This window comes from Marmota monax, unplaced genomic scaffold, assembly GCF_021218885.2.
Source record: "Marmota monax isolate L192 unplaced genomic scaffold, Marmota_monax_Labrador192_F-V1.1 WCK01_AAM20220418_F8-fsc00153, whole genome shotgun sequence".
NCBI lineage: Eukaryota > Metazoa > Chordata > Mammalia > Rodentia > Sciuridae > Marmota > Marmota monax.
In genome coordinates, this window is record NW_026692146.1 from 2286852 (window position 1) to 2301886 (window position 15035).

A 15035-nucleotide genomic window follows, 5' to 3' on the forward strand; every position below is an offset into this window, starting at 1 on the left:
CATATATATTTCTATGTAATAAAAAAGTCACAAGGCAAAATTGCAGAATGATATATAAACTATGTGTGTAAAATATATGCAAAGAAAAAAGCCTGAAAGAATATGCACCAAAATGTTTAGACCATGAGTAATTTTTTCTGGTTATCATTATTTTCTCAATGTTTTGTAACAAATGTTACTTTTATTAAACTAAAAAAAGTAAATCTATTATATAAAAATGCAGAGTTATTCAAAAGAAGAATTTTCCTAATCTCCCCTTTATGTTTTCAATTTAAATGCTCTCACTTAAAAATAATAATTGTTTATATTTGTGGGGTGTTATGTTTTGATATGCATTATGAAATGATTACTTCAGCTAATTAACACATCTATCACCTCACTACTATTTTTTAGAGTGAGAACATTTAAATTTTTTTTATTTGCTATATTGAAATAGGCAATACATTAGTATTAACTGTAGTCATCACTATGCAAGAGACCTTGAAATCTTATTCCTATATCTAACTGAACGTTGTTCTCTGACCATTCCCTCCCACCTCACCTCCTTACCTCTGGAAACCACCATTCTATCCTTTGCTTCATCTTTTTTATATTCCAAATATAAGTGAGATTATGCACTATTTGTCTTTCTGTGCCTGACTTGTATCTCTTGGCATAATGTCCTCCAGGTTCATCTATGTTGTCACAGATGACAAGATTTCATCCTTTTTAAGGCTGAACAGTATACCATTTTGTATATATACATTTTATTTATCCATTTATCCACTGATTAGTGGTTAGTGCCATATCTTGGCTATTGTAAGTAATGCTGCAGTGAACATTGAAATGTAGATGTCTATTCAACATACTGATTTCAGTACTTTGGGGTATATACCCAGAAATGGGATTGCTGTATCATATAGTAATTCTAGATGTAGTTTTTTGAGGAGCCTCCATACTGTTTTCCAGAATGTCTATACTAATTACATTTCTATGGACAGTGTACAAGGGTTCCTTTTCTTCCACAGTCCTTGTGATTTTCCTTTTCCTGATGACTAATGATGTTGAATATTTTCCCATAAACCAATTGGCTATTTGTATGTCTTCTTTTGTGAAATGAGTTGTGACCATTTTTTAACTTTTCTTTTCATCTAGTAGTTTGAGTTCCTTATATATTTTGGATACTAACTCCTTCTCAAATGTATGGTTTGCAAATATTTTCTTCAATTCCATAAGTTGTTTCTTCATTCTGTTGTTTCTTTTGTTGTATAAAAGCATTTTAATGTTTTTTTCATATTTTATTGGTGCATTGTAATTGTGTAATGCACATAATTACATAATGATACATAATGGTGAGATTCGTGATTACATATTCATACATGCACACAATTCAACAGTATAATTTGGCCAATATCATTTGGAAGTACTTCCCCTTTCCTTCCTGTCCTCCCTCCCTTTGATCCCTTTCCTCTATTCTGCTGATTTCCCGTTGATTTTATTGAGATTCCCCATATTTCTTTTCCTTTTTCCTCTCTAGCTTCCAAAATTTTCCCTAATTTATATGATAGCATTTCTTGGATAGAGGTGAAATAATTTTGATGATGTAAAAACAAACATATATTAGGTGCTAAAAAAAAAAAGAAAAAAAGTCTATGAACATAACGCCTAAACATGCATTCTGAGTTTGAGTCTTCTTTTTCATGAAAAGAAAAGAAATTCTTTTCTTTTTTTCTTTTCTTTTTTTTTAACATCTTCATACATGTATTTTGTACAACAATGATGTCTCCTTCCACCATCCATGCAATTCCCCTTCTCCCTCCCTTTCCCTCCCACCCCTCTTCCCATGCTCTTCGTCCCTACCCCATTTTGAGTCACCCCCCTTATATCAGAGAAGACATTTGGCATTTTTGTGGGGGGATTGGCTAACTTCACTTAGCATAATCTGCTCTAATGCCATCCATTTTCCTTCAAATGCCATGATCTTATTATTTTATAGTGCTGAGTAATATTCCATTGTGTATAAATGCCACATTTTTTTTATCCATTCATTCATTGAAGGGCATCTAGTTTGGCTCCACGGTTTAGCTATTATGAATTGTGCTGCTATAAACATTAATGTGGCTATGTCCTTGTAGTATGCTATTTTTAGTTCCTTTGGGTATAGTCCAAGAAGAGAAATAGCTGGGTCAAGTGGTGGTTTCATTCCCAGCTTTCCAAGGAATCTCCATACTGATTTCCAAATTGGCTGCACCAATTGCAGTCCCACCAGCAGTGTATGAGTGTACCTTTTTCTCTGCATCCTCACCAGCACTTGTTGTTTGTCTTCTTTTTTTTTTAATTTTTTATTGTTGGTTGTTCAAAACATTACAAATTTCTTGACATATCATATTCCACACTTTGATTCAAGTGGTTGTTTGTCTTCTTAATGGCTGTCATTCTTACTGGAGTGAGATGGTATCTTAGAGTAGTTTTAATTTGCATTTCTCTGATTGCTAGAGATGATGAGCATTTTTTCGTATATTTGTTGATTGATTGTATATCCTCTTCTGAGAAGTGTCTGTTCAGGTCCTTGGCCCATTTATTGATTGGATTGTTTGGGGTTTTTTGGTGCTTATCTTGTTCAGCTCTTTATATACCCTAGAGATTAGCACTCTATCTGATGTGTGAGGGGTAAAAATTTGTTCCCAAGATGTAAGCTCCCTATTCACCTCACATATTATTTCTCTTGACTGAGAAAAAGCTTTTTAGTTTGAATCCATTCCATTTGTTGATTCTTGGTTTTAATTCTTGTACTATAGACGTCTTATTAAGGAACTTGGGACCTAGCCTCACGTGATGGAGATTGGGGCCTACTTTTTCTTCTATTAGACGCAGAGTCTCTGGTTTAATTCCTAGATCCTTGATCCATTTTGAGTTAACTTTTGTGCATGGTGAGAGATAGGGTTTCAATTTCAATTTTGTTGCATATGGATTTCCAGTTTTCCCAGCACCATTTGTTGAAGATGCTATCCTTTCTCCAGTGCATGCTTTTGGCACCTTTGTCTAATATAAGGTAGTTATAATTCTGTGGGTTAGTCTCTGTGTCCTCTATTCTGTACCATTGGTCTACCAGCCTGTTTTGGTACCAGTACCAAGCTGTTTTTGTTACTATTGCTCTGTAGTATAGATTAAGGTCTGGTATAGCCTTACCACCTATTTCACTCTTCCTGCTTAGAATTGCTTTAGCCATTCTGGGTCTCTTATTTTTCCAGATGAATTTAATGATTGCTTTTTCTATTTCTATGAGGAATGTCATTGAGATTTTGATCAGAATTTCATTGAACCTGTATAGTGCTTTTGGTAGTATGGTCATTTTAATAATATTAATTCTGCCTATCCAGGAGCAAGGTAGATCTTTCCATCTTCTAAGGTCTTCTTCTATTTCTCTTTAGGGTTCTATAGTTTTCATTGTAAATATCTTTCATCTCTTTTGTTAGATTGATTCTCAAGTATTTTATTTTTTTGAGGACATTGTAAGTGGAGTCGTTTTCCTCATTTCCTTTTCAGAGGATTTGTCATTGATATACAGAAATGCCTTTGATTTATAGGTGTTGATTTTATATCCTGCCACTTTGCTGAATTTATTTACTAGTTCTAGAAGTTTCTTGGTAGAGTTTTTTGGGTCTTCTAGTATAGAATTATATCATTAGCAAATAGTGCTAGTTTAAGTTCTTCTTTTCCTATAGTTATTCCTTTAATTTCTTTTGTTTGTCTAATTGCTCTGGCCAGTATTTCAAGAACTATGTTGAATAAAAGTGGTGAGAGAGGGCATCCCTGTCTTGTTCCAGATTCTAAAGGGAATGCCTTTAGTTTTTCTGCATTTAGAATGATGCTGGCCTGAGGCTTAGCATAGAGAACTTTCACAATGTTGAGGTAAGTTCCTGTTATCCCTAGTTTTTCTAGTGTTTTGAAGATATAGCAGTGATGTATTTTGTCAAATGCTTTTTCTGCATCTATCGAGATGATCATATGGTTCTTATCTTTAAGTCCATTGATGTGATGAATTACATTTATTGATTTCTGTATGTTGAACCAACCTTGCACCCTGGGGATGAATCCCACTTGATCATGGTGCACGATCTTTTTGATATGTTTTTGTATCCAATTTTCCAGCATTTTATTGAGGATTTTTGCATCTATATTCATTAGAGATATTGGTCTGAAGTTTTCTTTCTTTTAGGTGTCTTTGTCTGGTTTTGGAATCAGGGTGACATTTTAATGTTTTTTAATTATTTTTTTTAGTTGTAGATGGACACAGTACCTTTATTTTATTTGTTTTTATGTGGTGCTGAGGATCAAACCCAGTGCTTCACACGTGCTAGGAAAGCACTCTACCACTGAGCCATAACCCACCTGAGCCCTAAAAGCATTTTAATTTGATGCATTCCCATTTTTCTATTGCTTTTGTTGCTATGCTTTGGGGATTATATAAAAAATCTTTGCCCCGACCAATACTCTTTATAGTTTTTTTTTTCCTAGTACTTTAATAGTTTCAGATGTGACATTTAGGTCTTTAGTTCATTTTGAGTTGATTTTTGTATAAGTTTTGAATAATGGTCCAACTTCATACTTCTGCATATGGTTATCTAGTTTTCATGATACCATTTATTGAAGAGACTCTCATCTCCCCATTATGTGTCTCTAGCATCTTTTTTTTTTTTTTTTTTTTCTTTTTAATTTTTTATTGTGGGTTGTTCAAAACATTACAAATTTCTTGACATATCATATTCCACACTTTGATTCTAGTGGGTTATGAACTCCCACCTTCACCCCATACACAGATTGCAGATTCACATCAGTTACACATCCATTGATTTACAAATTGCCATACTAGTGTCTGTTGTGCTCCGCTGCCTTTCCCATCATCCACCCTCCCCCCTCCCCACCTCTCCCCTCCCCTCCCCTCCTCTCTCTCTACCCCCTCCACTGTATAACCCTGAGGGTCTCCTTCCATTACCGTGCAATTTACCTTCTCTCTCCCTTTCCCTCCCACCTCTCATCCCTGTTAAATGTTAATCTTCTTCTCCTGTTCTTCGTCCCTACTCTGTTCTTAGTTACTTTCCTTATATCAAAGAAGACATTTGGCATTTGTTTTTTAGGGATTGGCTAGCTTCACTTAGCATAATCTGCTCTAATGCCATCCATTTCCCTGTAAATTCTATGATTTTGTCATTTTTTAATGCAGAGTAATACTCCATTGTGTATAAATGCCACATTTTTTTTATCCATTCGTCTATTGAAGGGCATCTAGGTTGGTTCCACAGTCTTGCTATTGTGAACTGTGCTGCTATGAACATCGATGTAGCAGTGTCCCTGTAGCATGCTCTTTTTAGGTCTTTAGGGAATAGACCAAGAAGGGGAATAGCTGGGTCAAATGGTGGCTCCATTCCCAGCTTTCCAAGAAATCTCCATACTGCTTTCCAAATTGGCTGCACCAATCTGCAGTCCCACCAGCAATGTACAAGTGTACCCTTTTCCCCACATCCTCGCCAGCACTTGTTGTTGTTTGACTTCCTAATGGCTGCCAATCTTACTGGAGTGAGATGGTATCTTAGGGTGGTTTTGATTTGCATTTCTCTGACAGCTAGAGATGTTGAGCATTTTTTCATGTACTTGTTGATTGACTGTATGTCCTCCTCTGTGAAGTGTCTGTTCAGGTCCTTGGCCCATTTGTTGATTGGGTTGTTTGTTCTCTTATTGTCTAATTTTTTGAGTTCTTTGTATACTCTGGATATTAGGGCTCTATCTGAAGTGTGAGGAGTAAAGATTTGTTCCCAGGATGTAGGCTCCCTATTTACCTCTCTTATTGTTTCTTTTGCTGAGAAAAAACTTCTTAGTTTGAGTAAGTCCCATTTGTTGATTCTAGTTATTAACTTTTGTGCTATGGGTGTCCTATTGAGGAATTTGGAGCCCGACCCCACCGACTGTAGATCGTAGCCAACTTTTTCTTCTATCAGACGGCGCGTCTCTGATTTGATATCAAGTTCCTTGATCCATTTTGAATTCACTTTTGTGCATGGCGAGAGAAAGGGATTCAGTTTCATTTTGTTGCATATGGATTTCCAGTTTTCCCAGCACCATTTGTTGAAGATGCTATCCTTCCTCCATTGCATGCTTTTAGCCCCTTTATCAAATATAAGATAGTTGTAGTTTTGTGGATTGGTTTCTGTGTCCTCTATTCTGTACCATTGGTCCACACGCCTGTTTTGGTACCAGTACCATGCTGTTTTTGTTACTATTGCTCTGTAGTATAGTTTGAAGTCTGGTATCGCTATACCGCCTGATTCACACTTCTTGCTTAGCATTGTTTTTGCTATTCTGGGTCTTTTATTTTTCCATATGAATTTCATGATTGCTTTCTCTATTTCTACAAGAAATGCCATTGGGATTTTGATTGGCATTGCATTAAACCTATAGAGAACTTTTGGTAATATCGCCATTTTGATGATGTTAGTTCTGCCTATCCATGAACAGGGTATATTTTTCCATCTTCTAAGATCTTCTTCTATTTCTCTCTTTAGGGTTCTGTAGTTTTCATTGTATAAGTCTTTCACCTCTTTGGTTAGGTTGATTCCCAAGTATTTTATTTTTTTTGAAGATATTTTGAATGGAGTGGTTGTCCTCATTTCCATTTCAGAGGATTTGTCGCTGATATACAGGAATGCCTTTGATTTATGCGTGTTGATTTTAAATCCTGCCACTTTGCTGAATTCATTTATTAGCTCTAATAGTTTCTTTGTAGAGCCTTTTGGGTCTGCTAGATATAGAATCATATCATCTGCAAATAGTGATAATTTAATTTCTTCTTTTCCTATTTTTATGCCTTTAATTTCTTTCGTCTGTCTAATTGCTCTGGCCAGTGTTTCGAGAACTATGTTGAAGAGAAGTGGAGAGAGAGGGCATCCCTGTCTTGTTCCAGATTTTAGAGGGAATGCCTTCAGTTTTTCTCCATTCAGAATAATGCTAGCCTGAGGCTTAGCATAGATTGCTTTTACAATATTGAGGTATGTTCCTGTTATCCCTAGTTTTTCTAGAGTTTTGAACATAAAGGGATGCTGTACTTTGTCAAATGCTTTTTCCGCATCTATCGAGATGATCATATGGTTCTTATTTTTAAGTCTATTGATGTGGTGAATAACATTTATTGATTTCCGTATATTGAACCAGCCTTGCATCCCAGGGATGAATCCTACTTGATCATGGTGTACAATTTTTTTTATATGTTTTTGTATCCGATTCGCCAGAATTTTATTGAGGATTTTTGCATCTAGGTTCATTAGAGATATTGGTCTGTAGTTTTCTTTCTTTGAAGTGTCTTTGTCTGGTTTAGGTATCAGGGTGATGTTGGCCTCATAGAATGAATTTGGAAGTTCTCCCTCCTTTTCTATTTCCTGAAGTAGCTTGAAAAGTATTGGTATTAGTTCTTCTTTAAAGGTTTTGTAAAATTCTGCTGTATACCCATCGGGACCTGGGCTTTTCTTAGTTGGTAGTCTTTTGATGGTTTCTTCTATCTCCTCAATTGATATTGGTCTGTTTAGGTTTTCTATATCCTCCTGACTCAATCTGGGCAGATCATATGACTTAAGAAATTTATCTATGCCTTCACTATCTTCTAATTTATTGGAGTATAAGGATTCAAAATAGTTTTTGATTATCTTCTGTATTTCTGAAGTGTCTGTTGTGATATTGCCTTTTTCATCCCGTATGCTAGTAATTTGAGTTCTCTCTCTTCTTCTCTTCACTAGCATCGCTAAGGGTCTGTCGATTTTGTTTATTTTTTCAAAGAACCAACTTTTAGTTTTGTCAATTTTTTCAATTGTTTCTTTTGTTTCGATTTCATTAATTTCAGCTCTGATTTTAATTATTTCTTGCCTTCTACTTCTTTTGCTGTTGTTTTGCTCTTCTTTTTCAAGGATTTTGAGATGAAGTATGAGATCATTTATTTGTTGGTTTTTTCTTTTTTTAAGGAATGAACTCCAAGCAATGAATTTTCCTCTTAGAACTGCTTTCAATGTGTCCCATAGATTCCGATATGTTGTGTCTGTGTTTTCATTTATCTCTAAGAATTTTTTAATTTCCTCCTTGATGTCTTCTATAACCCATTGATCATTCAGTAACCTATTGTTCATTCTCCAATTGATGTATGCTTTTTCCTTCCTTCTTTTATCGTTGATTTTCAGTTTCATTCCATTATGATCAGATAAGATGCATGGTAATATCTCTACTCCTTTATATTGTCTAAGAGTTGCCCTGTGACATAATATATGATCTATTTTTGAGAAGGATCCATGTGCTGCTGAGAAAAAAGTGTAACTGCTTGATGTTGGGTGGTATACTCTATATATGTCAATTAGGTCTAGGTTATTAATAGTGTTATTGAGTTCTATAGTTTCCTTATTCAACTTTTGTTTGGAAGATCTGTCCAGTGGCGAGAGAGGTGTGTTGAAGTCTCCCATGATTATGGTGTGGTGGTCTATTAGACTCTTGAACTTGAGAAGAGTTTGTTTGACGAACATAGCTGCACCATTGTTTGGGGCATAAATATTTATGATTGTTATGTCTTGTTGGTGTATGGTTCCCTTAAGCAGTATGTAGTGTCCCTCTTTATCTCTTTTGATTAACTTTGGCTTGAAATCTATTTTATTTGATATGAGTATGGACACGCCTGCTTGTTTCCGAAGTCCATATGAGTGATATGATTTTTCCCAACCTTTCACCTTCAGCCTATGTATGTCTTTTCCTATCAAATGCGTCTCCTGTAGGCAGCATATTGTTGGGTCTTGTTTTGTGATCCATTCTACTAGCCTGTGTCTCTTAATTGGTGAGTTTAAGCCATTAACATTTAGGGTTATTATTGAGATATGGGTTGTTCTTCCAGCCATATTTGTTTATTTCTGTTACTAAACATTGTTTGTTTTCCTCTTTGATTGTTTCCCCCCCCCCTTTACTGTCCTACCTCCCACTGTTGGTTTTCATTGTTATTTTCCATTTCCTCTTCCTGTAATACTTTGGCTAGGATGTTTTGAAGAGATGGTTTTCTAGCTGCGAATTCTTTAAACTTTTGTTTATCGTGGAAGGTTTTAATTTCATCTTCCATCCTGAAGCTTAATTTCGCTGGATACACAATTCTTGGTTGGAACCCATTATCTTTCAGTGTTTGAAATATGTTATTCCAGGATCTTCTAGCTTTCAGAGTCTGTGTTGAAAGATCAGCTGTTATCCTGATTGGCTTGCCCCTAAATGTAATCTGCTTCCTTTCTCTTGTAGCTTTTAAAATTCTCTCCTTATTCTGTATGTTGGGCATCTTCATTATAATGTGTCTAGGTGTGGATCTCTTATGATTTTGCACATTCGGCGTCCTGTAGGCTTCTAGGATTTGGGATTCTGTCTCATTCTTCAAGTCTGGGAAGTTTTCTTGTATTATTTCATGGAATAGACTGCTCATTCCTTTGGTTTGGAGCTCTGTACCTTCCTGTATCCCAATGACTCTTAAGTTTGGTCTCTTAATGTTATCCCATATTTCTTGGATGTTCTGCTCATGGTTTCTTAACAGTCTTGCTGAGCTGTCTATGTTCTTTTCCAGTTGAAATACTTTGTCTTCATTGTCTGATGTTCTATCTTCTAAGTGTTCTACTCTGTTGGTAGTATTCTCCATTGAGTTTTTAAGTTGGTTTATTGCTTCCTGCATTTCTAGGATTTCTGATTGCTTGTTTTTTATAACCTCTATCTCCCTGTATAGTTGATCCTTTGCTTCCTGGATTTGTTTGCGTAATTCGTTGTCGAAGTGATCTTTCATTGTCTGATTTTGCTGTTTAATGTCTTCCTTGATACTCCAGATCATCTGAAGCATGTATATCCTGAATTCTTTATCTGACATTCCATCTGCTGCAGCTGTTACCTCTTCTAAAGTTGCGTTGACCTGCATTGCTTGTGGTCCTTTCTTTCCTTGTCTTTTCATACTGCTTGCGTATCTTTCCTGCAGGTGCGGGCGGCGGCTCTGCTCTCTCCTTATTCCAATTGGGGTGTCGTGGCTACCACGCCGGCAGGTCACTGGGCCTGTTCTGGGAGCTGGTGGCGGCTCTGTTCTGCCCCTACTCCAATTGGGGTGTCGTGTCTGTCGTACCAGCAGGCCACTGGGCCTGTCCTGCTGGTCGGTCGCAGATCTGCCCACCTTTCGGGCACGAGTGGAGGCTCTGCTTTGCCCCTACTCCAATTGGGGTGTCGTGACTACCCCGCCTGCAGGATGCTGGGTCTGTTCCTGGCAAGGGAGGCGACTCTGCTCTGTCCCTACTCCAATTAGGGTGGTGTTTGTACCCCGCCGGCAGGCTCCTGGGCCTGATCCGCCGGTCTGTTGTAGGTCTGCCTACCTTGAAGGCGCTGGCGGCGGATCTGCCCTGCCCCTCCTACCACGCCTGCGGACCCCTGGGCCTGATCTGCAGGTTGATCACTGGTCTGCTCACCCTGCGGGCACGGGTGGCGGTTCCGCTCCACCCCCACTCCAATTGGGGTCACGTGACCACCACACCGGCAGGGCCTGATCCGGGCGTGGGATAAGGATCTGCTCTGCCCCTACTCGAGTTGGGGTGACGTGTGTACCACACTGGCAGGCCACTGGGCCTGACCCGCCAGGCTGTCACAGGTCTGTTTACCTTGCAAGCGCGAAGGGCGGCTCTGCCCTGCCCCTCCTACCACGCCCATGTACTACTGGGTCGTGGGTCTGCCCACCTGGCGGGTGTGGGTGGCGGCTCCGCTCCGCCCCCTCTCCAATTGGGGTCACGCGGTCACCACGCTGGCGAGCCGCTGGGCCTGCTCCGGGGGCTGGCGGCGGCCCGGCTCCTTCCCTCCGGCTCGAGGACAAATTGAGGAGACTCGGGTGACTGAGCCTCACCCCCCTTACCAGAAGACCAACTGCTTATGTCACCGCTGGTATTGATGAAGATCTCTCCTCCACCGCTTTCTGCTGACATCAGATCTCTGCCATGTTGGTATCCTATGCGAATGGCAGCATTTCGTTCCCCTTGCCAGGCAACCCAAGCAATGGGTGAGTCCTGACCTGCCCTCAGCAGGACCCGGACCGAGACACAGTTTCCGCGGGCTCCTAGCCCCGGAACAGGGAAGTTCCGGGAGCCGGAACTCGGCCGCTCCGTGCTCGGTGTAAGCTCCTATAAGTGTAGGCTCCAAGAAGCAGCCCCCGCGGGCTCAGTTCCGGGAGCCGGAATTCGGCCGCTTAGTGTTTGGTGTATGCTCTGATAGTAGCAGGGTCCAAGAAGCAGCCTCCGCGGGCTCCGCAGCCCTGAGCCAGGGCGGTTCCGGGACGGTTCCGGGAGCCGGAACTCGGCCGCTCTGTGCTCGGTGTAAGCTCCTATAAGTGTAAGCTCCAAGAAGCAGTCCCCGCGGGCTCAGTTCCGGGAGCTGGAATTCGGCTTCTTGGTGTTTCGTGTTTGCTCTGATATTAGCAGGGTCCAAGAAGCAGCCTCCGCAGGCTCCGCAGCCCAGAGCCAGGGCGGTTCCGGGACGGTTCCGGGAGCCGGGACTTGGCCGCCCCGCGCTCCGTGTTCACTCCGATAAGATCAGATTTTAAGAAGCCCCCAGGCGCTGAACCCTAGCAATCTGTCTGCAAGCCGCAGGCGAATTGCAGCCTGAAATTACCTGTTCTATGGCTGAATGAGCTGCGGTCAGTCAAAAACAGGTGTGGTGACGTCAGTTTCGTCTCTAGCATCTTTATCAAAAATCAATTCACCATAAGTGTCTGAGCTTATTTATGGGCTCTTTGCTCCATTTCTCATTGTGTATGTGTTTATGTTACTATTACGTTGGCTTGATCACTATGCATTTATAGCATATTTTGAAATTAGATGGTGTGATACCTCCAGCTTTTTTCTTTCTGCTCAAGACTGCTTTGACTATTTGGAGTCTTTTGCAGTTCCATAGGAAAAATGAAACATGACATTGGACTTTGTAGATTGCTTTAGATAATGTGGACATTTTAACAATGTTAATTTTTAAAATATTTTTTAGTTGTCAATGGACCTTTATTTTATTTACTTATATGCAGTATTGAGAATTGATACATGCTAGGCAAGTGCTCTACTACTGAGCTACAACCCCAGCCCAACAATGTTAATTCTTGTAATCCATGAATTCAAAATATGTTTCCATTTATTTGTATTTTCTTCAATTTTCCTCATCAGGAAATTTTTTTTAAGTTTTCAGTGTATAGATTTTGCATCTCCTAGTTGAATAATTACTCCTAATTATCTTAATGACATTATGTATTGGATTATTTATCTTTTTCAGATGGTTTGCTGCTAATGTATAGAAATATGATTTTTGTGTCTTGATTATGTATCCTGTAACTTTACTGAATTCACTTACCAATTCCAACAGTTTTATGGTGGATTTTCAGGGTTTTCTACATAAAATGTATGTCATCAGCAAATATAAACAGTTTTACTTCTTCCTTTCCTATTTGGATGCCTTTATTTTATCTTGATTAATTTCTCTGAGACTTTCAGTACCATATTGGAAAAAAGTGATAAGAATGGGTATCCTCATCTTTCTGCTTTTCACTACTCAGACTGATGTTAATTGGGGGCTTTTCACATGTGGACTTTATTGTGTTGACATATACTCCTTCTATGCCTAATTCTCTGGAGTTTTTATCATGAAAAAGTATTGAACTTTTTGAAATGTTTTGAGTTTTTTTCTGCATCCATATTATAATTTTGTCCTTCATTTGTTAATTTGTGTGTGTCAAACCATCCTTGCATTCCCAGGAATAAATCCACTTGATCATGTTGAATGGTCTTTATAATGTGCTGTTGAATTTAGTTTTATTAAGATTTTGCATATGTGTTCATCAGAGTTAATATCTCTAATTTTCTTATAGTATCATGTTCTGGCCTTGGGATCAAGTTAATGCTAGCCTTGTAAAATGAGTTTAAAAATATTCCTCCTTCTTGACTTTTCTGGTAGAGATTGAGAAGGATTTATATTAGTTCCTCCTTAAATAATTGGTAGAATTCAATATTGAAATATCCAAGTCTGGGCTTTTCTTTGATGGGAGTCTTATTACTGATTCAATCTCCTTGCTTATTATTGGTCTACTGAGATTTTCTACTTAAAGGAAAATCTTCAAATTATGAACAACTAGTTTCATTCCTTTAAATAAGGAATTCTTACACATACTTTAAATATAAATAAATCTAAAATCTCAATTTTTATATAGCATAAAAGATAGCAATAATAATTTTTCTCCTAGAAAAAAAATGTGCCTAATAGATGCAAATAAAGTTTTGTATAACATTTGTTTTGTTGTACTAGAAATATATGAGCTACTTAACAAATACAAAAAGACTTTTGTAAAGAAAAGTTTTATCTCTGTCATTCTGTATTCTGTCTGCCTCTTCCTAAAAGGAGAGGAAAAAGGAACTCTGAATTATACAAATAAAAAGTGCAAATTTCTAAAGTTAATTCTGGTTCTGTTAAAATATTAAAGAAGCCTATTGCTTTTGAATTGAATAAGAAGACAAAATCTTGGAGAGGTTCATAAGACCTTTCCTCTAATCATGAAAGTCAGATAGCCAGCTGTCTATATCATGTACATACTTGGATATCCCATAAACATCTCAACCTTCACAAATCCAAAACATAACTCTTAATTTCTCTTCCAAATCTATATTCCTCCACTGTTCTTTAACAGAAAAGACTAGGTACTCAAGCTTAACACCTAGGAATCATCCTTGAGTTTCTTCCTATCCATCTTTAAAGTTCCTTCTGATCAATTACAATCATTGTATCTCCATTCTCACTACCCACATTCTGTCTCTATTATTCTAATCTTCTGTCTTTACACATGTCACAAATTGCTCTAATTCTCCTGTTTCCAAGCCACCATCATCTACATCTTACACTACTAATTATTTTAGAATAGACTCTTACTGCACTTCAAGAAGGCCTTTAAAATTTAGAGAGATAACTTTCTTAAGCATTTAATACAATAGAAATCATTCCTGATCTAAATAATACAAATAATAAGAGTCTAAAAAAATAAATAGGTACGCTTAATAGTGAATTGGATCTTTATTAAGACATACTATTTGGCAAACATACAAAAATCAAACACCTAAATACAAGATGAAAATATGATCCATAAGGCAAACATTTTATAAAGACAGAAGGGAGGTAATGGCTTACTACCTTTAGAAAACACCAATAACTTGGCATCCTAAGAATTTGCCCAGTTCATTTTTAAGTAAGTCCATGTTAAGTTTGAGTTTCAGTTTCAACGTGGATACTAATTTTATCTGTAAAAATATGAATGGGGATGGAGGATAGGGGGACTGTTTTCTTATAGAGGATACAACTAAAATCAGCCACATGTTGTTATTTCATTTTTTTAATATAGATATAATTGCAAATAAACTAATTTTGAACCTTTAAAACATTTGATTCAATAGCCTAAAGCAGAACATCAGCGTCTTGTTTACTGAAACCCATAAGATATCAAGTAGAAAACATGGTATGTATTAATACAGTTTCAAAAGTTCTCTATCTCAACTGTATGTAAGTCATTTCTTTTAGAAATCTCAGAAGGAAAAATTCAAATTGATAATTTAATATTAAAAAGTCCTCAAAAAATACCCAGTACTCTCTCAAATTGTTCTAATCTCTTCAAAAGATAGAGGAGAGACAGTAGAGAAGATTTACCTCCTTTGTCAATGAACTCGGATGAAATCTAGAAGTAACTGAACACACTTTCATGGTTTTAAACATAATGCAATAGAAAATTATGATTCTATAAGTTCTCAAATCAGGCCATGTGATACAAACATACATGGAATTTCAGAAGCCTCATCTTTGAAAATTCTGATTTACTAATTTATGGAGCAACAACTCCACTTCTCAAGAAGAAAAGATGGGGCTCTCCTGAGGTAGCTATGGAAAATGAAAGGGAGCCATGTCATCAGGTCCTGCCAGAAGACATTTTGTTCTTAAGCTGCTATAGTACTATCCCA

The 15035-nt window shown here is 37.8% G+C and overlaps 1 protein-coding gene across 1 annotated transcript in view; it reads left to right on the forward strand.

The window, feature by feature from the left end:
* The window catches only part of Dnah14 (dynein axonemal heavy chain 14), a 376944-nt gene that overhangs the window by 210198 nt on the left and 151711 nt on the right, over positions 1-15035 (forward strand). Inside the window, exon 46 of the mRNA XM_046419847.2 lies at positions 14478-14539. Within this exon, the coding sequence (XP_046275803.1) occupies positions 14478-14539 (62 nt within the window). The remainder of the gene's footprint in view (positions 1-14477; positions 14540-15035) is intronic.